This window comes from Polypterus senegalus, chromosome 4, assembly GCF_016835505.1.
Source record: "Polypterus senegalus isolate Bchr_013 chromosome 4, ASM1683550v1, whole genome shotgun sequence".
NCBI lineage: Eukaryota > Metazoa > Chordata > Cladistia > Polypteriformes > Polypteridae > Polypterus > Polypterus senegalus.
The window spans coordinates 49276473-49303617 of record NC_053157.1 but is presented as its reverse complement, the minus strand read 5'-3'; the positions used below and the strand labels follow the sequence as shown (position 1 = coordinate 49303617).

Here is a 27145-nt window from a genome sequence, read left to right as displayed (position 1 = left end):
TAGGACAACATCATCTGCAAAAGGCAGTGACCCAATCCTGAGTTCACCAAACCGGACCCCTTCAACACCCTGGCTGCGCCTAGAAATTCTGTCCATAAAAGTTATGAACAGAATCGGTGACAAAGGGCAGCCCTGGCGGAGTCCAACTCTCACTGGAAACGGGCTCGACTTACTGCCGGCAATGCGGACCAAGCTCTGACACCGGTTGTACAGGGACCGAACAGCCCTTATCAGGGGGTCCAGTACCCCATACTCCCGGAGCACCCCCCACAGGATTCCCCTAGGGACACGGTCGAATGCCTTTTCCAAGTCCACAAAACACATGTAGACTGGTTGGGCAAACTCCCATGCACCCTCCAGGACTCTGCTAAGGGTGAAGAGCTGGTCCACTGTTCCGCGACCAGGACGAAAACCACACTGTTCCTCCTGAATCCGAGGTTCGACTATCTGACGGACCCTCCTCTCCAGAACCCCCGAATAGACTTTTCCAGGGAGGCTGAGGAGTGTGATCCCTCTGTAGTTGGAACACACCCTCTGGTCCCCCTTTTTAAAGAGGGGGACCACCACCCCGGTCTGCCAATCCAGAGGCACTGTTCCCGATGTCCATGCGATGTTGCAGAGACATGTCAACCAAGACAGTCCTACAACATCCAGAGCCTTAATGAACTCCGAGTGTATCTCATCCACCCCAGTTTTTTGACTACCTCGGTGATTTCAGTCCCAGAGATGGAAGAACCGACCTCAGAGTCCCCAGGCTCTGCTTCCTCATTGGAAGGCATGTTAGTGGGATTGAGGAGGTCTTCGAAGTACTCCCCCCACCGACCCACAACATCCCGAGTCGAGGTCAGCAGCGCACCATCCCCATCATATACGGTGTTGACACTGCACTGCTTCCCCCTCCTGAGACGCTGGGCGGTGGACCAGAACCTCCTCGAAGCCGTCTGAAAGTCGTTCTCCATGGCCTCTCCAAACTCCTCCCACGCCCGAGTTTTTATCTAAGCAACAACCAAAGCCGCATTCCACTTGGCCTGCCGGTACCTATCAGCTACCTCCAGAGACCCACAGGACAAAAAAGGCCTATAGGACTCCTTCTTCAGCTTGACGGCATCCCTCACCGCCGGTGTCCACCAACGGGTTCGGGGATTACCACCACAACAGGCACTGACCACCTTGCGGCCACAGCTTCGGTCAGCCGCCTCAACAATAGAGGCACGGAACACGGCCCATTCGGACTCAATGTCCCCCACCTCCCTCGGGACATGGTTGAAGTTCTGCCGTAGGTGGGAGTTGAAGCTACTTCTGACAGGGGACTCTTCCAGCCGTTCCCAGCAGATCCTCACAACACGTTTGGGCCTACCAGGTCTGACCGGCATCTTCCCCCACCATCAAAGCCAACTCACCACCAGGTGGTGATCAGTTGACAGCTCCGCCCCTCTCTTCACCCGAGTGTCCACATCTGGCCGCAAGTCCGACGAAACGACCACAAAGTCGATCATCGACCTGAGGCCTAGGGTGTCCTGGTGCCAAGTGCACATATGAACACCCTTATGCTTAAACATGGTGTTCGTTATGGACAATCCGTGACGAGCACAGAAGTCCAATAACAAAACACCGCTCGGGTTCAGATCGGGGGAGCATTCCTCCCATTCCTTAGATATCTATCTATCTATCTATCTATCTATCTATCTATCTATCTATCTATCTATCTATCTATCTATCTATCTATCTATCTATCTATCGAAAATAAAAATCAGGTACTGGTGTTGGCAATCTTTTACAGTGTGAACTATCCACCTAAACTAAAGGATAAGTGTCTGTGTGTTTGTCTGTGTGTCCATCCATTTACTGTGTCTCTGTCATTCTAAAAGATGGTGCATCACAACCATTAACACTGCTTTTACAAATTCCATACTAAATGGCACGTAACAGAGAGATGTGCATTACCTGGTGAACTGCAAACGTTAGAGCTGAGCTCTGCGTTGTCTACTTAGATTTCAGTCTGTCTTAGATGCATAGTACAGCTAGTTCTCTACAAAAGCTAACCTGCTGGGCAGCGCAATGATAACCTCAAAAATAAAACAGGAAAACAGCATTCCTTTATCTACTAAGGTGCATTTTAACAAAACCATATTTTAAAATCCTCATAATCTTAATTTCATATTGATCTTTTGGTAATGCTGTAATTAAATACAAAGTCTAGTACTATAATGGAAGTAGCACAATAAAGTGCTATTTGATATAAAGAAAGATTAACAGATAAAAAATGAACAATGTATCTTCTTTTTCTCACTATTCACTACACAGTGCAGCACCCTATAAAACTAGATATTTCATCCTGCAGAATGTCTGTATTAAAAATAATCATGATAACCAAAGGCCATAGCTGAAATGAAAATCAAATTTTCCTGCTGTTATGAAAATAATAGAGCTATGTATGTCTGGCTAAAATTAAATAGATACGTTTCTCAGATTTAGCTAACTTAATTTTAAGGCATTGTTGTTATACTGAGGGTTAAAAATGCAATTAATTCAGTAAGTGAACAAGATATGAAAGAGTCATTTGTCTGAATTAAGCTGACCAAAAAGCTGCCCATAAATATTCCTTTTTCTCAGCTACCAGTTGAAAAGAGATATAAACTGTGTACATCATTTATTTTATGGAAACTCTTTGCCTTTAAGCGGCAGAATAATTTATAATAGCTCTCACTTTGACTTGATCATTATCTGTGGAATTACATGCATGCTGAATATGTTTTATTTTAGTTATCTTAGGTCTCTACAGTGCTTTCTTTTTACTTGACAGAAGTCAGCTGAAAGCTGGTGTTTGGAGTTGTGGGGAACGAGGTTAACAAAACAGTCTGTACTATGGTATGAAATTGGACATGATTATTTAAAAATATATTTACAATAATAATTTGATATGTTGCAATCCTTTTTCTCTATCTCTATAGTTGCACTCATCTTTCACTCCACATTTAAAGGATATGGCCAACATGTCTAATAAATGGATCCTGGACCATTCACCTTGGGAAAATATTTCAGATTTTTATAAACTAACATTCCCAAAATTGACTTTAAATAATAATTCATCTTTCATGTTATATTTATGTTGTGTTTTTCTAGAACGGAGTTGCAGAGAGTTGGTGGCAAGTAGCAACAGTAGCAGTAGGTGCAAAGCATGGCCTGTTTCTGCATGGGATGGCAATCCATTACAGGGGAAAGGAAACTTTATGTCAATATGACAGAGTTGCTGGAGGGTGGCATGGTGGTACAGTGGGTAGGGCTGCTGCCTCGCAGTTAGGAGACCTGGGTTCGCTTCCTGGGTCCTCCCTGCATGGAGTTTGCATGTTCTCCCCGTGGGTTTCCTCCCACAGTCCAAACACATGCAGGTTAGATGCATTGGCGATTCTAAATTGTCCCTATTGTGTGTGTGCACCCTGCTGTGGGCTGGTGCCCTGCCCGGGGTTTATTTCCTGCCTTGCACCCTGTGCTGGCTGGGATTGGCTCCAGCAGACCCTCGTGACCCAGTGGGTTGGATAATGGATGAATGAATTGAGTTGCCGGAGGAAACTCATAGTAACATGGAAACTCTACACAGAAGTTTGTACTACAGCTAGGAATTAAGTGGGGTGCAAGCATTATGATCTTAAAAGATTTACATTTGCTGTAGGTGGAGGGTGATTATTTTTGTGATGGGTTGTCACATGACCGTATAATATCGTTCATTCAAGTGCTGAGTGGTATACCGCCCTCTCTTTATTTATTGTGGTAATATGTGAGACAACATCATTGATGCCTCATAAAAAGTCTTTGTTTCTATTGCACAAAACTATAAAAAGTATTCCCCATGGCACAACCTCCCTCCTTTCACAACCAGTTAAAACAATCAACTGAGATGACTGACAAACCCAGACACGTATAAGAAAGAGGGAGCGATGAGGGAATGGCACAGTCAAACTTAGGTGGGGAGGGGACCACAGAACTTGAAATATCAAAATGAAAATAATCAATCCATTGCAAGTCGGTGATTTTCAGGTGTTATGAAGGGTGGGAATATACATATAGAGCCATGCCATTGTTCTGAAAGCTGTTTCAGTGGCAATGGACAACTGGATGTTGCTCTATTGTGTGTTTGCTGTTACAGCATACATTAAATCTACTGTTAATCTATTACTGAGGTGCAGTGGTTTTGCATTAAGTTTAACACGCTTCGTCAAGCAAGAATACCTTTTTATGACACGATTTTAAAGTGGTTTGATAAATTTCATTCTACTGGTAGCATGAAGGACATATTTGGGCCATTGAGAACAACTGCAAGAACATCAGAAAATATCAAAAGATTGAGACAAGCTGTACACATTCAGCATGGCATCAATTAGGTGCAATAAACACTTCAGTCTGGACTGTTTGCTAGATTATTCATCAGATTTATCCTATCACCCATATAAAATACAAATATTACATTATTGAGTTTTTGTTTTACTCTACTCTGTTGGACCCTTTTGCTAGGCCACTAAGCTGCAATTGCTGAGTATGACGTTAATCTGCATCCAGACCTGCAAGTAGGCCCTCCAACCTGTAGGGAAAACTTGGGGGTTGGTGGCAGGATTGGCACTCCAGCCACTGTATGTGGTGCTGAGGCGTCACCCGCTGCACTTGGGTCTCAATCCAGGTGGTTTGTCGTGTTGTAGGTGCAGCGACGCAGTATCAGTGCATACTCCCAACCTCCTCAGTTTGTCTATTTATGACTCTGTTGTTGTTAATGGCATTAATCCGCTTCTTGGGTTCCAGTATGGTACTGATTTTCGTATTTGGGCAGTGATTAACCCTGCTGTTTATCAAATTCAGGAAAATCATTTACTTGTCAAGTTCTGCTTTACTTGTTTCTGTATGGCTATTCTCCAGGTGCTCCTGTTTGCGTCACATGCCCCAAAGATGTGTGTTAAGTTAACAGAATAATCTAAATTGATGTTGTATGAGTTAGTTTGGGTATGTATGTATCCTGTGATGGTCTGGTACCCTGTCCAGTGTTAGTTCCAGCCCAGTAATTGGTCCTCTCAGGATAGACACTGGCTTTTTGCAACTTAGATTAGATACGGTAAAACTGAATTAAACAGATTCTGATGATGAGTGAAATAACACATTGAATCTACACATTGTAAATCTAAGAAACATATTGATTGCAGCTTTTGCTTGGATTTTACAATGATACATTGCACATTAAAGGTTAAGACACATACCCAGAAAAAAACGCTTTTGTTTTTTTCTTCAAATAAATCTTAAACTTTAATATGGATGTATATTTTCTATAAATATTGTGAATGCCTATATAATAATAGGTACAATAATCTGAACATAACTCTTTGAAATAAATATTAACACTGAATGACAGAGCTGAATGTTCCTATGACTTTGTTACATGGGACTGTGACTCCACCATTATGCCTATTAAGCCTTGAGTACCTAATGACATTATTAATTTCCTCACTTGGTATACATGGAGGAAGTAGGTTATTAAATTGATTTATTGATACATTGCAAAATTAAAATTGTTCATTGCAGGAATTGGTTTAGGCAGAAAACATTAGCAATGCTGCATTTTCCAAATGGGAAATTATTTTGGTCATTGTTCATTAGATATATTGCAAAATAACATGATGATCAATGTCAACTAATTTAATCCTCTTTGCAAAACTTTCATTTTATTATAATCTGTAGAACAATCCTCTAAGACTAATATCCAAGAACATTTAAAACAGACAGTGAATTGAAAGAGATGTGAAAAATGGAGTCAGTTGATAAATTTGAGATATGTCCAGGAAGGAAATGAGGTCTTTGCTGTTGGAAGTTTCCAATGAAATTCAATTGAGAATTGATCTCTGAAAATAAACAAAGCTGAAAAGCTGCACTTGAAATTCATCAGGCACACGTTCATGCACAGACAGCAGCATCACTTTTGTTGATACAACATTGATCATACAATGGCTTTTGCTGTTTCAGTAATTTGGGAAAAAGTAAATTCAATATGATCAACATTGGTAACACAAACAAGCAACAAATGGCAGATCTGGTTTAGATTTGTGAAGGCCTGTGACTTATGCGCTTCAAAATAATTAAGTTAATATTCAAATATGGTCTGCAGGGAAAATATATCCATACTACTTCAAAAGAAATGCTTAATAGTCAACAGTGTTGGACGTTTTTGTGCAATAGTTACCCAGTGGGTAAATCGGTCATCTGATCTTATTTTAATATTGCAGTTACAGTAGCTGATTTCATTTCATTAATTCATATTTGGAGTTTTTACAAGCACAACTAAAACAAAAAAAACTGAAGTAAAAATTTAGTTTAGATGTTTTAAGGAATGTACAGTAGATACTGAATTTACCTGCTAATGATAATAAGATTTTTCATAGCAGAAAATGCTGTGAATTATTCAAGAAAACATTATGGGATTTCCTGAGTCTTCTGTATTACTACTATTGTTGTTGGTTTTGAACCCCTTCCCCCAAACCCAAGAAAGTAGGAAATGGGGTTAACCGGTGACTAAAAAGCACATAGTATGAAATAAAGAATGACCTAACATCTCAGCACGGTCCTACTCAAAGATAAGCGCAATCACTGCCTGAGCTCGTCCAAAGATGGTCTGTTCTCTCTGTCTCTTCTCTAAGTCTCTTTTAGCCTATGTATATGGTGATAATTTGTTCTTCTTAATCTGCTTTGAACTCCATTTATAATTTACACTCTCCTAACAGTTAACTCATGGAGAATCCCTAGAGTCCCGATAAAATCGTTGCTCTGTGAGATTGTCTTCATATCCTAGTTTTAGTGTTAGTCTTATCATACTGTACAATTAAAGGGTTTGGAATTCTTGATTTCATTAAGGCTACCTATCTTTCGTAACATACCACAAATATCTAACAAGTCAGTTCTTATATTCTCTGTTGCCTCTTTTTAACTAGGAGTATAGTAATTTCCCCTTGGTCCATCCTTAATCAAGGATCAATTACAGGAATCTCACTTTCCCTTCATTATCTGTTTCTAATATGCTGTGGCAACATACTGTGCTGCAGTGACTGAGTGGTTAGCACTGTTGTGGTTAAGGCCTAAGAAATGGTTTTAAGCACCAGTCCAGTCATGGTCTGTGTGAAGTCTGCACGCTACATTCTTAGATAGATGCTTGTTAGATTCATTTGTGTCTCTAAATGGCCCAGTGTGAGAGACTGTATACATTGTGAAAGCTGGCCCCGGCACAGACAGACGGACAACATATTTTGCACCCACACACTGTTTATTTACACTATTTACGATGTCAATATCACATGCACACTCACAATCCCCAGTGCCTCTTGCACCGATCTCCCCAAAGTCCAGGGCCCACAGTCTTTGTGCCTTCCTGGCCGCCTCCCGTCCTCTCTCTCCAGTTCAGTCCTGCTACCTCCCGACATCCACCAATGACTGGAGGGAGGCGGCCCCTTTTATGGGAACCCGGATGGGCTCCAGCTGCTCCCCGGCATTTAGTCCTGGCCACACCCCTGTGTGGCGGAAGTGCCGGCTGCGCACCCGGAAGCCGCCCATGTATCCCCTTTCGTCTTCCCCCGGGCACTTCTGCCACACCAGGGATCAATAGGCACTGGGGCGCCGCCTGGCGGTGGCCACGGGTCCCTACAGGGCTGGGCTTCCAAGCGCCCTACCCGAGGCCTCCTGCATAACCAGGACGGACGCCCTCTCTCGGTCTGGAGGAGGCACACACCCTCCTCCGGTCTTCCAAGGCGTCCCGGCCGGGCTCCATCCCCGGCCAAAGACCACACGGGGTAAACCGGCATCGGGGCGCCGCCTGCCGGTGACTACGGGTCCCTACAGGGCTGGGCTTCCAAGCCCTGTACCCGTGGTCCCCAATATAACCAGGACGGACGCCCCCTTGCAGTCTGGAGGAGGCACAAGCCCTCCTCTCCTCCTCCTGGGTGTCCCGGCCAGGGACCACAACATTAATGTGTGCAATGGACTAATAACATGTTTCATTACCATTTTGATCCTGAGATTGGATTAAGAAAGCACAGAAAATTAATGGATGTGTGCTAAATTAAATGTACACTAAATCTAGTGTGTATACAGTTATGAGTTTACACTTACATAATATTTTGCAGATACCTTATCTGTCTACTTATCTATCTATCTATTGTGAAAGCAATGGGCATGTACAGCTCCCCAAACCCAAACACAGACAAGCACAGAGACACAAGTCCAAAAGCAGCACACAGTTTATTTCCTCATGGAGCAGCTCTATTTCCCAGCTCCCCACTTCAGAGCATAGTACACCATTAAACAGCACAACAATGCTCAGACCCTTCTCTTTCTTTCTTTCTTTCTTTCTTTCTTTCTTTCTTTCTGTCTTTCTTTCTTTCTTTCTTTCTTTTCAGCCACCTCCACTCCTCTCCATGCAAGCTTTGTCCACCACCTCCCGATTCTGGCTCCCAGAACGGAGTGAGGCAGCCTCCTTTATAGTGCACTCTGATTCTCTTCAGGCAGCATTCCCAGGTGTGGTAGAAGTGCTGCATGGGCACCCGGAAGTGATCCAGGTGCACCCAGATCATCGTCTGGCCGCACTCCTGGGTGTGGAGGAAGTGCTGCAGTCCAGAGTTCTGGGACTGTCCAGACACCCCCCCTGGTGGTGGGTCACAGCAGGGTTTAACTTCCAAGCTCCAAGCCAGTGGCCCCAATGCAATCCAGGGTGGTTGCCCTCTCGTGTTCCATGGGAGGTATTGCTGTGAACCCATCCTCTCCCCTGGTCCTTCCATCACAGGGGCATCCTGGCAGTGCAAGGACCCCAGCCGTCCACCACACTATCTATCTATCTATCTATCTATCTATCTATCTATCTATCTATCTATCTATCTATCTATCTATCTATCTATCTATCTATCTATCTATCTCACCAATTTAATGAATGAAATCAGATTAAAAACAAGATGAACAGAAAATACTGACATATCTTTTAACTGATCTGATTTTATATAATCATTTTTGTAATAAAGGTAAAATATTTATGTTATCTGAGAGAAAAGTAAATGTACAACCCTATGTACTTGAGCAAGTCACCTTTGCCAGAAGCTAGCACATTTTTTAAATGATGCATTGCGGCTGGAGTCCAGCATCTAGCTATTTAATTTATTTAAAATATTTACTCACAAGTGTCAGACTTCAGTAGACTGCTAGTGCTTCTGAAATATTGTGGGTTTTCAATGACTGGAATCTTAGTCATTCCAATGATGACAGCATCAGGACCCATTTCTGAAGAAGAGGGGGTATTGCTTCCATTGGACACATGATGTAAAGGACTGGCTGAGTCATCGTCATTGCTGATCACTGAAGATGGTCCTGAAAAGAGAGCAAAGGAATCTGTTTAATTTTTATCTTCTAATCATAGCAGCATGACAAGTTAGAATTACTTTCAAAAATTGTCTTGAATGTTCCTGCTCAGACTTTTATTAAAAATACGTAACATAAAGTGATACGAGATATCAATTTGAATTTAATCGCATTCGACTTTTATTTTTTAAGCACACAACTTAAGACAATTTAAAATGCAAATCCATTGCTGCCAAAATTAAATAACGGGAGAAAAATGAAACCATACAAAACAATTAGGCAGAATGTTGCTTCCATTCTTCCCAGTGTTGGTCCAAGTTGTGGCCATACTTCCCAATTTACTAGGCTTTTAAACATCAACCTCTCTTTAGTTCTCAAAAAAGATTGCCAGCAGTGATAAAATACTTTTTGGAAAATAATTAAAATAATCAAAATTCCCCATACTTATACAGTAAACAATTACCAAGCAATATATAATTTTATTCAGGGGACTGAGCATAGTTAGTGCTTATTGTTATTTCTAAGGAGTCAATGAACTGCCTGTAATGGTTGCACTGTTTTAGGGCTGTACACTGAAAGATTTCGACTCCTTCTGATATTGTTACAGCCAAACACTCAGAGGTTTTAGCATGTTTCCCCAAATCCTTTTATCACTCAATGACCTCAAAGCCTGCTGAGCTACTGTATGTGAGTTCAACCTATCAGTTACATCTCACTTCAAAAGATTTATGTATGATGCACAAGTTGTGACCTTCATTGTTGTGGCACATGTTTTGTAATAAGATTTTTATATGGAAGTGGATGACTCACAATGTACATGCTGCCTCCTGTATGCATTGCAAATGTGTGAATGTTTGTCAGTGGAGATTGCATAGCTTTGTGCTTGATTTTATTAACCTACTAACAGTGGGCGTAGCTGAAACACCTAAACTGAACTGATCATTTTGGAGTGGTGCCCACATATGTTTGGTCATATAGAATATACAAAAGTATATAACAAACAGATCTGAGAATGTATATATGACTTTAAAAAATGTAAAGGAATATACTTATACTTTAATCACATGCTCAATAATGAATTAAACAGAAAAGGTAAACACTTTTATTATAGTACAAATGACAACTGCTTCTCGGAAATAAGTTGTGATCTTCAAACTTAATGACCATACCAGCTTCTCCTGAAAGACCAAGAATCATATTGGTTTCTTCTAATGTAATGCTAGACTATGTTGCACAACACGCACTTCAGTTTCATCTTAGAATAAATAGATTTGGGAAAAAGAATTAATAAAGCAATGAATAAATAATTGATTAAAATTTTAATGACACTTGTTGTATATGCTGTATAGTAAACTGAGAAAGTTTACCACTATAACATCAATGAAGTTAATGTACAGAAATATGTTTGCCTAGCCCATTTAAGATTTTAAAAATGCTTAGAGCACATTCATTTTAAAAGAATACTCCACCCAAAAGTAATGTTTTTTATGTTATTTACCCTATGTGCTTTGTAGTGATGAAAGAAATTAAATCTCAGGTTTTAATGCAGAATGAAGAGGAAAAAGGTTTTGATACAAAAAAAGCCAAAAGTGACCAGTGCTGTACAACAGCAAATGATGTGAAAAACGAAAAAATCTCACATTACTTGTGCCACATAATCTACATGTCAGTCATCTGGTCGAATTTACGAAACATTCAAAATGCATGTTTTTTTGCAAAAATATAATTAAATAGAGTATATACTTTTGTGATGATCAGCACGCATCATAAGTAGGACATTAAAGTCTCACGGGAATCACTTTTTAAAATGATGACAGCAATCTTGACCAATGAATGAAGGGAAGAAGTGGGTCTTGAATTCAAAACTTGACCCAATGAGGTTTTAGTTTCCTATCTATGATGTGCACTGATTAGTCTGGAATTATCCTTTTAACAATATTTTAGCCAGAAACATGTGTTTTGCATGTTTTGTGCATAGAACTGGATAACTGAAATGTGGATTATACAACACAAGTAACATGAGATTGTTTTTCTTTTTTCCACAAACATTTATGTCATTGTTTGCCGTTCTGCACCATTGGTCACTATTGGCTTCTATAACATTATAAAATGTCTTACCTCTATTTTACCATTCCAACACCCCACCCCCTCACACCCCAACCTCCTTGTCTGCTGATGACTTAGCCACCACTTTTCAGGATAAAGAGGATGCAATCAGCAGTCAGTGATCACCCTTGCTGCCACTCATTGTGCCTTATTCTAATCATCACCCAAGTTTCTCCATATTCTCTCCACTCTCTGCCACTGATGTTTCCAATCTCCACTTCAGTCACTCCATTACTTGTCCACTTGACCCTATCCCCTAACATCTCCTCTCTCCTTTCCTTTCCAAAACACTTGAACATGCTGTTTATAACCACGTCTCTTCCTTCCTTGTACTGAATCAATTGCTCAATATCAGCAAGCCCAGCTTCAAGAGGAACCACTAGAATGAGACACTCTACTAATTGTGGTTAACCAACTACGACTTGCTAGAGCTACAAACTTTCATCAGTCCTGCTAGATCTCTCATCTCTCTGCCTTCGACATGGTCAACCATGACATCCTTGCCACCCTCTCTGACCTTGGCATCACTGGGACTTCTCTCAGATGGTCTGAGTCCTACATCTTGGGCAGATCCTACAGTGTGTACTGATGAAGTGAGTTGTCAAAGGCACACCAGTCATGCACAGGTGTATCCCAAGGATCGGTGCTGGGTCCTCTACCTTTATCTCTGTACACCGCCTCCCTGGGCTTCATCATGCAATCTCATGATCTATCTAATCAGGGCTATGTGGATGATACACAGCTGTACTTCTTGTTCCCTCTGGAGGACAATACGGTTTCAGCTAGAGTCTCTGCATGTCTTACTGATATTTCTACAGCTCAAGCTGGCAAAAACCAAGCTTCTTGTGATTCTGGCCAGCAAGTCTGTTCATCTCCCCATCTTTGTACAGCTTGGCTCACTGTCAATAATACCTACCAAGTCAGTATGCAACCTTGGGGTGCTGATTAATGAGCAGCTATCTTTTTTTGACCACATCTCTAATGTTTCTCGTTCATGCAGCTTTATACTGTACAACTTCTTCAAGATGAGACCTTATGCAGCAGAACATCTGGTCCTGGCTTTGGTCTTATCACATGTGAACTACTGCAACTCACTTCTGGCAGGTGTGCTATCAAACCACTGCAGATGGTCCAGAATGCAGCTGCCTGTCTTGTAATTTAAGCAGCTAAGGTAGGTACGTCACTCCTCTCTTCAGGTCACTACATTGGCTCGCTGTAGCATCACACATTAGTTCAAATTCCTGATACTTGTCCACAGAGTAGTCACTGGGGCAGCACCTGTGTATATGGAGACACTAGTGAAGCCCTATACTCCTTTTCACCTACTCAGGTTTACCAAGGAAGAGTGTCTGGTGATGCCACCCCTGCATGGTGTCAAGTCTTAACCCAGAATCTTTTCCAGGTTAATTTCTAATTGGTGGAATGAGCTGCTCCCATCTATCTGTAATGGGGACTCCCTCACTGTATCCAAGAAGCAACTGAAAACCCATCTGTTCCGTAAATATCTGTCTAATTGATAGAAAAAATCCTTTGCTATGTGATTTTTAATATTGTATATAAGTTTAATTGCTTTATTGATTGTAATCCATGATTGCATAGTTATTACTTGTGGCAATCAACTTTTTGTTATCCGTTCTGCTACACTTGTTGAACAAACAGGCCATCGCCTAATGTTACTTGATAAAGTTTACCTCTTTTGCAAGTCACTTTGGATAAATGCGCCTTCCAAGCAAATAAATGTAAATGTAAATTAACCTAAAATTTATCTCACTGTATCTCACTATAGTGAGTAAATATTAGGGTTTCAAGTTATTCTAGGTAGACAGGTGGAGAATGTGTGAACTCCATATGGGTACATTTTCACATTGTCTTCATATTATTTAACATGGTCAGGGTCATAACACTGTTACTGTTTTTTTTTTAATTCAAATCTCAATTACTTCTCTCTAAAAAACAACGTTAGACAATTCATTTATTCAAGATTTGTAATGACAATCATTACCAAAAAAGAAAAAAATATTTAAGAGGAGCTAAAACCACAGAACAACAGACAACTTCAGCACATACTTTTTAAAATGGAATTTTTAATTTATTTTGTTAAAACGCTTAGGGAGGAAGAAGATGTTATTCAAAATGTCTGCTAATAGATGCTTTAATAGACGATTTATAGTATCACGTATATGACATCTAAAATGAGATAAAGTGACATGGTCTGCTCATTTGACCTTCAGTCATATTTCAACATGCACATTCTAAAAATACAGAAAATCGTGATTTCTAAAGCAGTAATATTAGGATGCATAAGGTATTTACATCGAAAAGCTGACCCCATGCATTCTTTAGTATTAGATAAATAGACAGATAAATATCAAAATTAAAATGCTTTTTATTATGAACATACACCAAAGAAACACACCCAATGTAAGGTGTAGCTGGACTGGAGGGAGTGAGCCTGGAACCAAGCATCCAAGTGTTCAAGTGAATGAGTGACGTCTCCCATTTCAGTCTAAATTTCTGACACTCTCTACTTTGTTCTTTAACCTCAGTTGACTAGGAGGCTTTTTTTAGCACTCCATATTGACAACAGGTCAACTGCTAGGATGCCAAGTAATATTCCACAGGGGATGTGTGCTTAAACCTTAAACTGCAGATTCTGTCATATGTCTGCCATGCTCGTATCAACTTTAATGTGAAAAACATAAGTCATATATTAATTCAGATTTTTTTGGTTTCTGTCTTCTTTTTATGGTTCTAAACTACTGCTAAAAATGCATTACATGTGGAAACTTCTTTGCCTTCATAATAAAATTATCACTCTGCTTAAATGCCTTCACCATTATACAAAACAATTAATGTCTATTCTATATTTTTTTCATAGCATTTGCTTGTTTATTTAGATGTGAGGGAACCATACTTCCACAAAATTATAGGTACTATTAAATAATTCAGTAAGTGCTAGTTTACAATAAACACTGGAAGTTCACTAAAAATGACTGATTAAATGGAATAGTGCTACTGTGACATCAAAGGTAGAAAACATGAGAAATTATCACATAAACTTGGCAACAGATAAACTGTAAGGACAAAAGTAATGATAGCAACCAAAGTTATATAAAGAAAATGTTCAGATACCATTAATGTCTCAGAGGAGGATCCTGCAAAAACAATGTCAGATGCAATATATTGCTAACTAATTCAACTAATTTTTATAGTTTATTCTCCCATTCATAGAATAAACCACAAAAAGGCACTTTGCACAGAAAATAAAGATATTTCAAAATAAATAGAAAACGCAACTTTCAATTACATGTAACAATTATAGGCTGAAGTCTAAATTAGTAATGAACACCAGACACCAGAAAAGTATAGTGAAGTAGAAGAATAGCTGAACATTATGTAGAGTAAGTAATAGTTGTTATAGAACAAAGGAATAAGAACACAATGAGATTAGATGTGATTTAAATTCAGAAGAGAATAAGTGAATCTTTAAATGGGACTTGAATGAGTCCACTGATGGAGCTTCACCCATAAAACTAGAAAGTTCAGGGGAGTAGAAGCCACAAGATGAGGACTTCTTGAAGGATAACACCTACTGTAGATTAATCATAGATGTACATGGAAACACAGTTCTTACTTATAGTAGACTCCAGGGTTTTTAAAAGGTCATAGTCCATAAAAGGCCTGCCTAGGATACAGATTTTATTTAACACACAACTATGACTATATAAAATGAACACTACTTCATGTAAACTCTTCATTTTCTCCCTGCATATGCTTTTTTGTTATACCTCCATCAGGCCAATGGACACAGAGGATTTTTGTTAAGCACAAGGAAATGGAAGGCAGCAAAGTACATTACACTCTCTGAAGCATAGATCATATTTAGATAGCATATTTAGTGAGGCAGATTTAGATAGTAAATAAAGCAAGATCAGCTGACACATATGGTTGTGGCCAACAAGAACAAGAGAGCTTGAAACACTCTACAATGATAACATAATTCCAATGCACTTCATTCAGTTGAGTGGCATGGTGGGCTGGAGCCTATCTTGACAGCATCAGGTTCAAGACAGGAACCAGCACTGGATGGAATTCTAGTACATCTTCAGACCCACTCATGATCACACATATATTTAACCCAACAATGTATGTCTTTAAAATGTTTGTGTCATCTGTGACTTTCACAAGTTTACTAATTTTACCAGAATCCGTGTCATTAATATAAATCACAAAATGTAACAGTTCAAGGTCAGAACCCTGAGGGACATCACTGATAACATCACACCATGTAGAGCATTCACTACCTATCTGTACTCTTCTTCTCCTGTTGATTAACCAACTTGAGATCCAGTTTTGTAGGTCACCTCTGATGCCTAGACCTTCTAGTTTTTGAATTAATATGTTGTGTGGGATCATCCATCCATCCATCCATTTTCCAGCCCGCTGAATCTGAACACAGGGTCACGGGGGTCTGCTGGAGCCAATCCCAGCCAACACAGGGCACAAGGCAGGAACCAATCCCGGGCAGGGTGCCAACCCACCGCAGGACACACACAAACACACCCACACATCAAGCACACACTAGGGCCAATTTAGATATGCCAATCCACCTAACCTGCATGTCTTTGGACTGTGGGACCATATCAAAGGCATTTTTAAAGTTTAAGTAAATTATGTCATATGGTTTGGTTTGGTCAACTATTTCTGTTGCCTGTTCAAAAAAATCTAAAAGTTTGGTGTGGCAGTATCCTCCTTTCATAAACCCACGATGGCTGTTATTTAGCATATTATTTTCATATAGGTACTTTTTCCATTTATTTCTTATTATAGTTTCCATAACTTTGCATGGTACAGAAGTAAGGCTTATTGGTCTGTAATTACCAGGAACCATTTTGATCTTAGAGATGAGGACATCTGATTGGAAGACCGATGCTGCTTCAACCTCCCTCCTGGAATCACTGTCCCTTCAGCCACAACCCATAGATAAAATCCCACAATGCCAGAAGTCATCATTTAGCATTGGACCGGGAGCTGTGATTGACAGAAATCATGTGGGGAAGTACTCAAAGAGTTAATTGTTTTTCATTTTCTTTATTTTTGATTTATTTGGCCCAGCCACACAATTAAACAGGGTTACAAGGCGCCCCAAATCTTTATCTTGATTTGTTATCTTTTATTACAACACTTTAACAATATGCACCACATAGAGCCATTAATGCATGTCTCAATTCAAATCTGTGACACATTAATTTAAATTAATTTTTAGTATTACTTACAGGCTGATATTTCAGATCAACTCAAAACTTGTTAACTGTCATTCATGGGGGCACTAACACTTTGAGAGATTCCTATTCCTATTTAAAAATGCATCATGACTGCACACTCAAATTATGAGTTTTATAACATATCTAAATAGCTAAAGCATATAGGAATTTGTGTACACCTCCTTGGTCCAATTCTGTTGCAGAGTGACATAAAAAGAAAAAGCACTTATTGTCGGGAAACTGTAAAATGTCTCACTGCGAGCGTACATGTGCATTATGTGTGCTCTGTAAACTGGAGTTGGCTCCTTCCTTAACACCACTGCTGATGGGACAGGCTCCAGGTAAAGCAGGAAATCATCAGTCAGAAGTGGTCTGATGGAGCCGACAGGCTGCTGGAATGCATGTCCATGATCATTTTCTCACAAATTATGGGATTTTATTTTGTGGTTTATAAACAAGTAAATGGTCTGCCAACTAACAGTTGGAATATAATTAAATATAACATCTAATTTTGCTAAAAGCAAATTTATATTTTGTAGAAATACCTTGACACTTTTTTATATTTATGGGGCCATGAAACAGTCGATTCAATTATAAACATGTTTTTGTGATTGTTTTGAAAGAGAGAATCACTAGTATAGGAATTTCTAAAACAAGCGACACCAGGACAAAAAAAGGCCTTTTGTTCTAAAAAGGCCAGTTCTAAAACACCAGGACGCAAAAGAGATGCCTTCTGGGGGTAGGGTAGGAAGGCAGAAAGAAGTTCATTACCAAAAGTCAACAATAATTAGAGTCCAAATCCACATACAAATGTTCAATAGTTCAATATTTTAAGACTTTTAATGTTGTTTCTTTATCGGTATACAATAAGTTTCACATCCACTTTTTTCAAATAAATACTAAACTATAGATCATGCTATCTAACCTGCCTGTTTAATGTTAAGCTGCAATGTTTACAATATTCTAAGACACTGGTGACTTTCTTATTTGCAAGATCTTCAGCAGATATCACAAGTTCCAAAGGCAATTATCAGATAAAACAAAAAATGCCATCTTGCAAAAGAGATACTGTGCCTGCATCTTGAAGTCTTTTCATCATCTTGAGGTTAATTTTCTAAGGAGCATCTTATGCAGCAAGTCATTCTGATAAAGTAAGGTCATCTAATTACCTGTCAATGTCAAAATAGAGGGGGGTGACAGTATGCAATCTTGCAGCATTGATTTTCTTTCTCAAATCTGATTGTCCTGAAAAACGATAAAGATTTAGAGTGCTATCTTATTTTTCAAGAGGTTTAGGAAGGCAGATTTGGAGTATAGTTAAAGAGAGTAGAGAAGAATGATTTCACCCATTAATCGTCAACCCCATTAAATCCATGGTGAATTGTTCACTATAATTAATATACTTTTAAGTACTGTACATTTGTTTAATTTACTAGAAAAAAAACAGTTTTTAAATGGGTAAATCACTTAAAAAAAGCTGCGGTGGGCTGGCGCCCTGCCCAGGGTTTGTGTCCTGCCTTGCGCCCTGTGTTGGCTGGGATTGGCTCCAACAGACCCCCGTGACCCTGTATTAGAATATAGAGGGTTGCATGATGGATGGATGGTTTCAACAACAGTGTTTATAATATTTGCTTTTAAGAAACAAATGTAATTAGTATTGTTATTATAGTATGCTTGAATAAGCAACAGAAAATCCATTTTAATAACAAAATTAATTTGGCCTTTTTTAATAAAATTACATTTAAAATTTATAATAAAAACAATAGGTGCTATATTAAAAGCTACTTTAGATAAGAGTAAAAGCCCTCAGAACCTATTCAGGTGGGTTAAGGGTTGCCATTATATGGCCGAGATGTGGCAGTCAGAGTCTTTATGTCCATACCTTTTGGAAAATAAAGAATATTTAGAAAATATTTAAAAAGCTGTTAAAAAGATAACATCAAAATGCTATTATCTTTTATTACAGATAGTTTAAAATATAGATTTACATTATAAGGGCAGCGTGGTGGCACAGGGGTAGTGCTGCTGCCTCGTGTCCCAGGTCCTCCCTGCATGGAGTTTGCATGTCCTCTCCGTGTCTGTGTGGGTTTCCGCCAGGTGATGCAGTTTCCTCCCACATTCCATAGACATGCAGGTTAGGTGAACTTGCGATTCTAAATTGCCTGTAGTGTGTGATTGGGGTGTGTGTGTGTGTGTTCGCCCTGCAATGGACTTGCACCCTGTCCAGGGTTTGTATCTGCCTTGTGCCCTATGCTAGCTGGAATAGGGTCCAGCACCCCCCGGGACGTCCCCTGTTCGGGAGTTAGCAGTTTAGAAAATGACTGATCTACATTATTCACATAAAGAAAGTGGACACTTTCTGTCTAAGCGAGTCTATTGTAACTGTGCATTTATCTGGCTACAGTTTAAATATAGTAGTCACAAACAGCAATGAGCAGATCCATAACTGAGACCGTTATGACATTTACTGTACATCTCTTTACATAGTAAGATGATTCGGTTTTTCTTTTTAAATCAGAAAAAATGCTAATACAACAATACCAATAAACAACTACTAAAATCAGCATAGCATGAATTAAAGGCTTCAGTTTTTTGTGTGAATTAATAATCAGTCTGCTTATAGTTGTATCTTCCTGAACTTAAAAGCAATGTTTTTTCCAAGTATATTGAGAAACACTTTGTCTACATCAATATAAAAAGTAGCTTGTACATCACTGAACATCATATTACTCATAAAATAAAGGTAAAGTACCACTTCTGGTTAACAGAAATAGCCCAAAAGTTGATAGAAATCTATGTTTTGCACTAATACTTGTATGCAAAATTTGGTTGACCTAAGTTGAAGCCGTACTCAAGTTATTGTGTTTACATACACACACAGACAGAGACATGACACAAAGACATCATTCCAAAAATGGTATTTTCGGACTCGGAGGTCTAAAATGTCGAGATTCAAAAAAAATCCCGAAACTGAACTTTTGGAGAATTCCAATACTTTCCCAATACTTTGTGTACGAGAAAGTCAGGGAGGTCTAAAACATTGAGATTCATCAAAATCTCGACATTGAATCTTTGGACGATTACCGGTACAATGCTTTCCCTATACTTTGTATACAAGGAAGTAAAAATTACAGAAATCTGGACTTCAGTCTTTCAATAGAAAACAAACTGAGTAACATGCACACTATAAAGGTACTTACTAATGCTGTGAGGTGATGAAAGTCTCTCCTGGACCAGTGGCCACTTCCTAAAAACATGTATATACTACATTTTTGTTCTGTAAACAAGATGTTTTAACTAGTATGAGATTTGGTGTGAAACAATTTTATTGACTCAGTTTATCTACTTGGTCTTTAAAATTCCCGTCTGTTTCTGTCATTGTGATTTGCTGTTTCACTCTAATTCCATTGAGGTGTATGAGTGTTTTCTCATTCAATTTTTTTTTTAAATTTTTTAGTATTTTTTTGTGTTCCCTTTCTAGTTTTCCTTAAGTTTACAGGAAAATGTCACTGGAAACACTGCCTGGTATATGTTGCAATGTCTTGACTGTCATTGTTTTAACTTACAGGAGAGACTGAAAATTGTTTTAATGAGGAAGGAACAGGAGACAGATGTGGTCAAGAAACTGGCCAAGTTTATACCAGGAATTCAAACTATTGATCATCAGGGCCCAAAACGCTAAATAAAGGTTTGCTTGCAATCATTCAGAGTACCCTAATCTTGGATAAATTCAAAACGCATGCAGCGGTCTAAATATATGTTCGTGTTGATGATGTCATCCATATTGTATTCCCAGGGAACTCTGGGAGCAATTGTTGTAGCAATAAATGATGCTAACTCTCATGATGTTAAGTGCTTTTGCACAGATACTTTGGAAAGCTAGAATTTTAGATGAGTATGTTGCTATATTGAGGTTTATTTTATGTCTGGTGATTTCAATTAAGATATTATCAATTTTATTCACTTTAAATATTTTGTTATTATGCTGAGAAAAGTACCAGGGATAGCCATGAGGTTAGCATGTGGAAAATGCAGACTAGTATATATATATTTTTTAATAATAAGCACTCTAATAATAAGATTCTGTTTTTGCCTTATTCAAAGTAAAATTCAGTACATACTGCCTTCAGTGATGCAATCATTATTATCAAAACTGATAAATGGATTTGAAGTTGCATTTTTGGCCACAATGTATTCAAAAGAGATTTGCTTTTGTCTTTTTTGCTTTTTCTTCCATCCCACTATTTTAATTATCTTCTGTCAAAACACATTCATATATATTGTTATTTGTTGTAATTTCTTACATTTTATAGTATTTGAAATCATAGAAACTCCACTAAAATGTTAAATCTTACTAATATTTCACACACTGGCCTTTTAGCTTGATCAGTGTGGATGTTAGACTTTGCCTAAGATGCATCTTGTCTCTTCTCCTGTTCATGAGGTCTTTGCACATAATGTTAAGGTACAGGTCTGGAAAATGGAGAATATCCAGTTTGGGAGTGTTAGGGTTGCACCTGTTGTTTGCAGGGACTGCGATATCCAGCATGCACTAAAACATTTCACAAGAAAGCGTGATGCAGCTGAAATGAGTATCAACACCTCCATATCTAAACTTATGTTCCTCTCCTGGCATTTTCTTTTCAGGTAATGGTTAAGCGGGTGATCCAGATTGATTAATTCAAGCTTTGCATCCCTGAGATGTCACTAAAGGGCTACATCTTCAGTCCTGCCTTCTTATCGACTTATTATTAATCTTTTCCATAATCTTTTTGCCTGAAACAATGTGATACTCTCGGTCACTGTAGAAATCTTTTATTTTCACCAAAGACCACCATGACTTCACTTTCTCAGTATAGAGAATCCTGTCCACATGGAGATCCACATTATAGAGGACATGAATCTTGAAAACCATTACAGGTGAACAATGCATTGGCTCACTGGAAGAGGCCTAAAGAGAGTCCAGGACAGAGAAAGACTGAGAGGTGGAAAGAAAGCAAAAGAAAGACATGGCGATGGAAAAGAGAGATGAGAAAGTTGGCGAAGAACCACCACAGACAGACAGAGTTCTAGAATCATATATAGAGGTACAAAGAGGTACAAGCACTTGCTGCCCACTTGTTTTTTTTAACACTCTTTGTTCTTGCTTTAGTCATCCATCCTTTGCATGTTAGTTTTCCTTAAATAAAGTTATTTATTTCTGTAAATTGTGCCCCTTTTGGGATCAGTCTAGATCAGAGGTAGGCAAAGTCAGTCCTTGAGGGCTGCATTGGCTGCAGGTTTTCATTCCAACCCAGTTGCTTCATTAGAAACCAATGATTGCCAATCTTAGACCTTATTAATTTGTATGACTTGTTAGTCTACAATGTTAGGTTCTTATTTTGTAGATTTTTTCCTCATCCAAATGATTTGAAGCCTAAAACTGATCATTTTCAGTCTGTCACATTTTTCTATTAAGTGTCTTATTAAATCAAATGATGAACACACATGGAAACAAGCTAGATGGAAAACCGCTGGCCGCTTTGTCATTTACAGCTTATTGCTAATAAGGAGCCATTAACACACTGAATGCAGCTGTTTAAGACTGAAATAAGCAATTAAGGGAGGGGAAACTTAACAAGCGAGACCACTAAAATGAAGCATCAAACAATCACTTAAGCAATATGTGCTTCAACAGCAAGGACTGACATTGATGACAGTGTCACTGCAAGGGCAGCACCAACCACACCATGTTCTAAGCCCAGGTAATCCTAAGCAGGGTTGTGAGGCATATATATTTTATTGTTATAGAATATTAAATCATAGTGGACTTCTTTGGCTATTTTATTATTGATCAAGATAAAAAAAACTTTACTGTCAAAGTGAAAACGGATCTTTGCAAAGTGATCTAAATTAATTACAAGCACAAAGTAATTGACCACATAACTATTCACATCTTTCAATTCTGTATTTAGTAGATACAACCTTGGCAGCCATGACAGCCTTGTGTCTGTGTGCCCAGGTCTCTATCAGCTTTGCACATCTGGACACCTCGATTTTCCTCCATTCTTCATCTTTGCAAAACTGCTCAAGCTCTGTCAGGTTGTAGAGAGATCACAAGTAAACTGCTATTTTTAAAGCCCAGCTACAAATTCTCAATTAGATTGAGATCTGACATTAACCCTGTTGTTTTTAAGTCAATTCTGTGCAACTTTGACATTTTACAAGTCATCCACACAACATGATGTGGCCACCACCTAGCTCTATTGTAGGGATGGTGTGCTTTTGGTAATCTGTAGTGTTTGGCTTATGCTAAATATGGCACTTAAAACAACCACCAAAATGCTCAATGATGGTCTCATCAGATCACAGAACCTTCTCCCAGCTGACTTCTGAGCCTCTGTGTACCTTTTAGCAAATCCTAACTGAGATACCATATGCATTTATTTACAGTGATGCTGCCACTCTCACTTTGAGTAGTGAGAAAAGATCTCTGTAAATGAAAAATAAGTATTGTTACTATTAGCTGCTGTATGCATTCTTTCCAGTCTTAACCACTGTATCTTGTAACTCCTTTAGAGTTCTCATAGGTCTCTTAGTGGCTTACCTCACTATTTTTCTGTTTTGTGTAATAATTTGGTTTTCATATATGGCCTGCTCTAGGCAGATTTACTGTTGTGCCATACTCTTTCTATTTATAATGACTGATTTAATGGACTCCAAGGGATATTTACTGACTTTGATATTTTCTTGAATCCATCCCCTGACTTGTGCTTTTCAATCTTCTTTTCACAGATTTCCCTGAAGTGTTCTTTTTTTCTTTGTTGCGTAGCTTAGACCCTGATACTAACTTTCCAGATAAAAGTTAATTTATACTACAATCAATGGACAGTTGGTCTCCATTGAAATAATTATGCAACTTCTAAAACCATTCAGCTGCACAAATAATGATTAAGGGGTGTCATATTAAAGGGGTGAATACTTATGCAGTCAATTATTTTGTGTCTTATACAGTATTTATAATTAATTTAGACCACTTTGCACATATCTGTTTCACTTTGACATTGATTAGACTTTTTCTGTAGATTAGTGTCCAAAGCCAAATTAAGCCCACTGTGATTCAATGTTGTAAAACAAGGGGCTGAACACTTTATGTAAATATATATGATATGCCTTCGCCCAAGAGATCTATGAGATTCTGCCAATACAAACATTTCAAATTTGCTTCCACAGACTAACATCCTAATACAAAGGATGAATTGCTAAATGCTTAATGGCACACTCCCGTCTAGGTCTGCTGCTTGAGAAAAGAATGATTACTGACCATTTAAATTAGTGTTCCCATGAGAGTCTGCTAGTGCAATCAGATACAAAGCAACATATGAGAGAAGCACAAACTGCAGTAAGCCGTGTGCAACAGAGCGGTACACAAAAATTGTACACAAACTAATTTCTAACCGGATTAAAAATATTGTTCATTAAGAAGGGTGCTACATGAAATAAAGACAACGGGATTACTAAAAATGTTAAATGTTCAACCTTTAAGAACAGAAGATTTACGTTCAACCTTTAAGAACAGAAGATTTACGAAAGAAATGAGAACTTTAAAGTTTAAGAGATTTTTTTCTTTTCCAAATGTCACAAAGTGAACGAAGCTCTCCCTCATTTCTATTACACATGAATTAGGAACTTCCAGTTACTTCAGGCAATTTCATTATGTGAACGACCAATTACTTAGGGTTAAGCATAATATCAGAAGTGTTGCATAAATTTCAGCGGTAAAGCTGCCCACACAAGTGGCAACTGATTGACACATTTATCCCCATAGCAGATTAGGTCCATGACCTAGAGTGGTTTTATTGTAAATTTATTGTTCATAATTATAGGCAGTCAAATGAAACATATATTTAAAACAAAAGGAACAGCTCACACATTACAATAATCAATAGATGGGTATGAATCATAAATGCAGTATGTACTTTCTAAGAAGAACTCATAATGAAGAATTTAAATAGGCTAACCAAGAAAAAAAAACAGATTTCTGCAAATCCACTTTGAGTGTAAGTAGTGAGATAGATTAATGCAAGAGCACTGCTTATTTTATACACCTTTAACAGTGATGCATTTTGTTGTAATTGTGAGCATTACATAATATAGGGCTGTGCGATTTAATCAACTTATTCACTGGATATATAGGGTGACACAGAAAAACGGGAACTTTTGAAATGCGTAGTGGCAGCCAAGTACAGTTGGCAGCACTGCGGAACAGGGACCTTGAGCTGTAAACAATTTTGCCATTTAGTAATCATGGATCAGTGGAACGGTCAACATCGCGCTTTCTCCATAAAAATGTTTTACAAAAACAATGATAGTTTGCAGTTGTGCGAGAATTGTTCGGTAACCGTGTCATCTCAAGATTTGATGACATTCGCTGGCCCTCAAGATCACCGGATTTGTCCGTTTGTGATTTTTTCTTGTGGGGCTACCTTAAGAGTCGGGTCTACACGACTCGGCCAAGGACACTGAATGAAGTGAAACAAAGTATTCAAGACGAAATTCGTGGTATCCCAGCTGAGATTTTGCAGCGATCAATGGGGAACCTCAACAGCAGATTGGAAGAATGCATACATACAGGAGGACGCCATCTACAGGACGTAATTATTAGACATTGATAATTTGGATTACTGTCTCTTAAAAGGCAAGTTGTAGTGGTTCAATTGCTGTCAATAAAATTTTTTGTTGGATTTTTTCTATTTTTATTGGGTTTTTCAAAAGTTCCCATTTTTTGGTGTCACCCTGTATTTCTTTGTACTTTAAAATGCTGAAATGATTATATTGAATCAATTCCTGATATTGTCATTTAAGAATATGTGAGCTTGTAGCCAGTGAAACCCTACATGAATAACATTTCTTCAAATTGACCAGGATTAATCTTTGCACACTGGAGGAAATGACTCAAAAACATCAGTGACCAGTGTTACATTGAAGAAACCTTACTTAGTACTTAGTGGGAATATTACTCTATATACTATTATTAGTCACCATGGTATTCTTCATTTTCATTTCACTCAGATGTATACAATGTCACTGATGCATTCTCCATTTTTGCTGTTCCCTGAAAACAGAATAGTCCATATTGACTGTAATTTAAGATTTCATTTTAATCCCACAACACTGCTCTACCTGTGGATTCTTCATTAGTTAAAATTTTCATACTTATTTCATCCCTCATACTCCAGGCTCTCAAGTCCCTCATGGGAGATTATCTCGACATAATGTTAGAAGAAATGTTCCCTATAATCATACAAACATTCTCCCAAGATATTATGGATGCTTCAAGAAATATCAGTAGAAGGGTGCAACCAGCATTAGATTAGAATAAATTTCCTGTTGTTTTCGTGAAGCAAACAGGCTTATGTGCTGATGTAGGTATGCATACTATTAAAGAAGGCTCATTAGGAACTATAAATGGGACAACTCTGCCACAGGGCAGAAATGGAGCCATGACTTAAAATGCACAGGTGGCAGGTGCACTGCCAATATCATCATTGCCTATGAGAACAGGCTACCTATAACAGTATGAGCCCTAATGCTGATTAAGGAGGCCCAAACATAACTATTTCATGGGCAGCCATGTAAATCTGGGGCACTGTAATAATGGTAAGCATGTCTCAAGTCTTTCGTGCCATTAGGCAGCAGCAGGAACACATAATATCGAATTAATACACATTTCCCTGCTAACCATTATCATGGCCAGGAATCTAATGGACTGCCTAGCCCTTTAAACTAACAGCTTGGACCAAGACGGCCATGATGTGCAAGGCTAGTAGCTGGAGAGCTGATAGGATGACCTCAGGGGTTCCCTTTTCCTTTCCAGACACCATAAGTAGTAGCTGGGTTTCCTCTGGAAGCAGTTCCATTTAGGGGTTTAAAAGGGCCCCTTGGCCATATGCTAGTTGAACTTGGAGTTAAAACATTTAATGTTGGCAAGGGCTCAATTTGTGGGAGGCAAGAGAGGCCAGAGAAAGGAAAGGAAGTGGAAGGAGCGTCAGGGTAGCACGAGGGAGGAAAGTGGACCAGATACTCTACCGGGAATTTGGGTTTTGAAATTTTGCCTAAGTTAAGCTCAGTAAAGCTATAGGTTTATTTTTAATTTGTTTGCCTATTGTATCTTATTCCCTATATTCATCTGTGACTTATTTTTTGTTGTAATATCATTTCTTTTCTTTTAGTTACTTTGGCCTCCTAAGCATTATTTAATTTCTTGTGTTGGCTCATGTGTGCCTACAGTAGACCCCAATAGTACTGTATATAAAGTTCAGGAAGAAGATCCTAAAAACAACTTGGAAATACGATTACATCGTACTGACTTTAATATTAGCCCTTTGACATTCATTTCACTGCACTTTTTTACATTTAAATAAAAA

At 38.7% G+C, this 27145-nt stretch overlaps 1 protein-coding gene across 1 annotated transcript in view; it reads right to left on the bottom strand.

The window, feature by feature from the left end:
* ntrk2a (neurotrophic tyrosine kinase, receptor, type 2a) overlaps positions 1-27145 on the bottom strand; it is a 245226-nt gene that overhangs the window by 108677 nt on the left and 109404 nt on the right. Inside the window, exon 12 of the mRNA XM_039750595.1 lies at positions 9190-9378. Coding sequence (XP_039606529.1) covers positions 9190-9378 — 189 coding nt within the window. The remainder of the gene's footprint in view (positions 1-9189; positions 9379-27145) is intronic.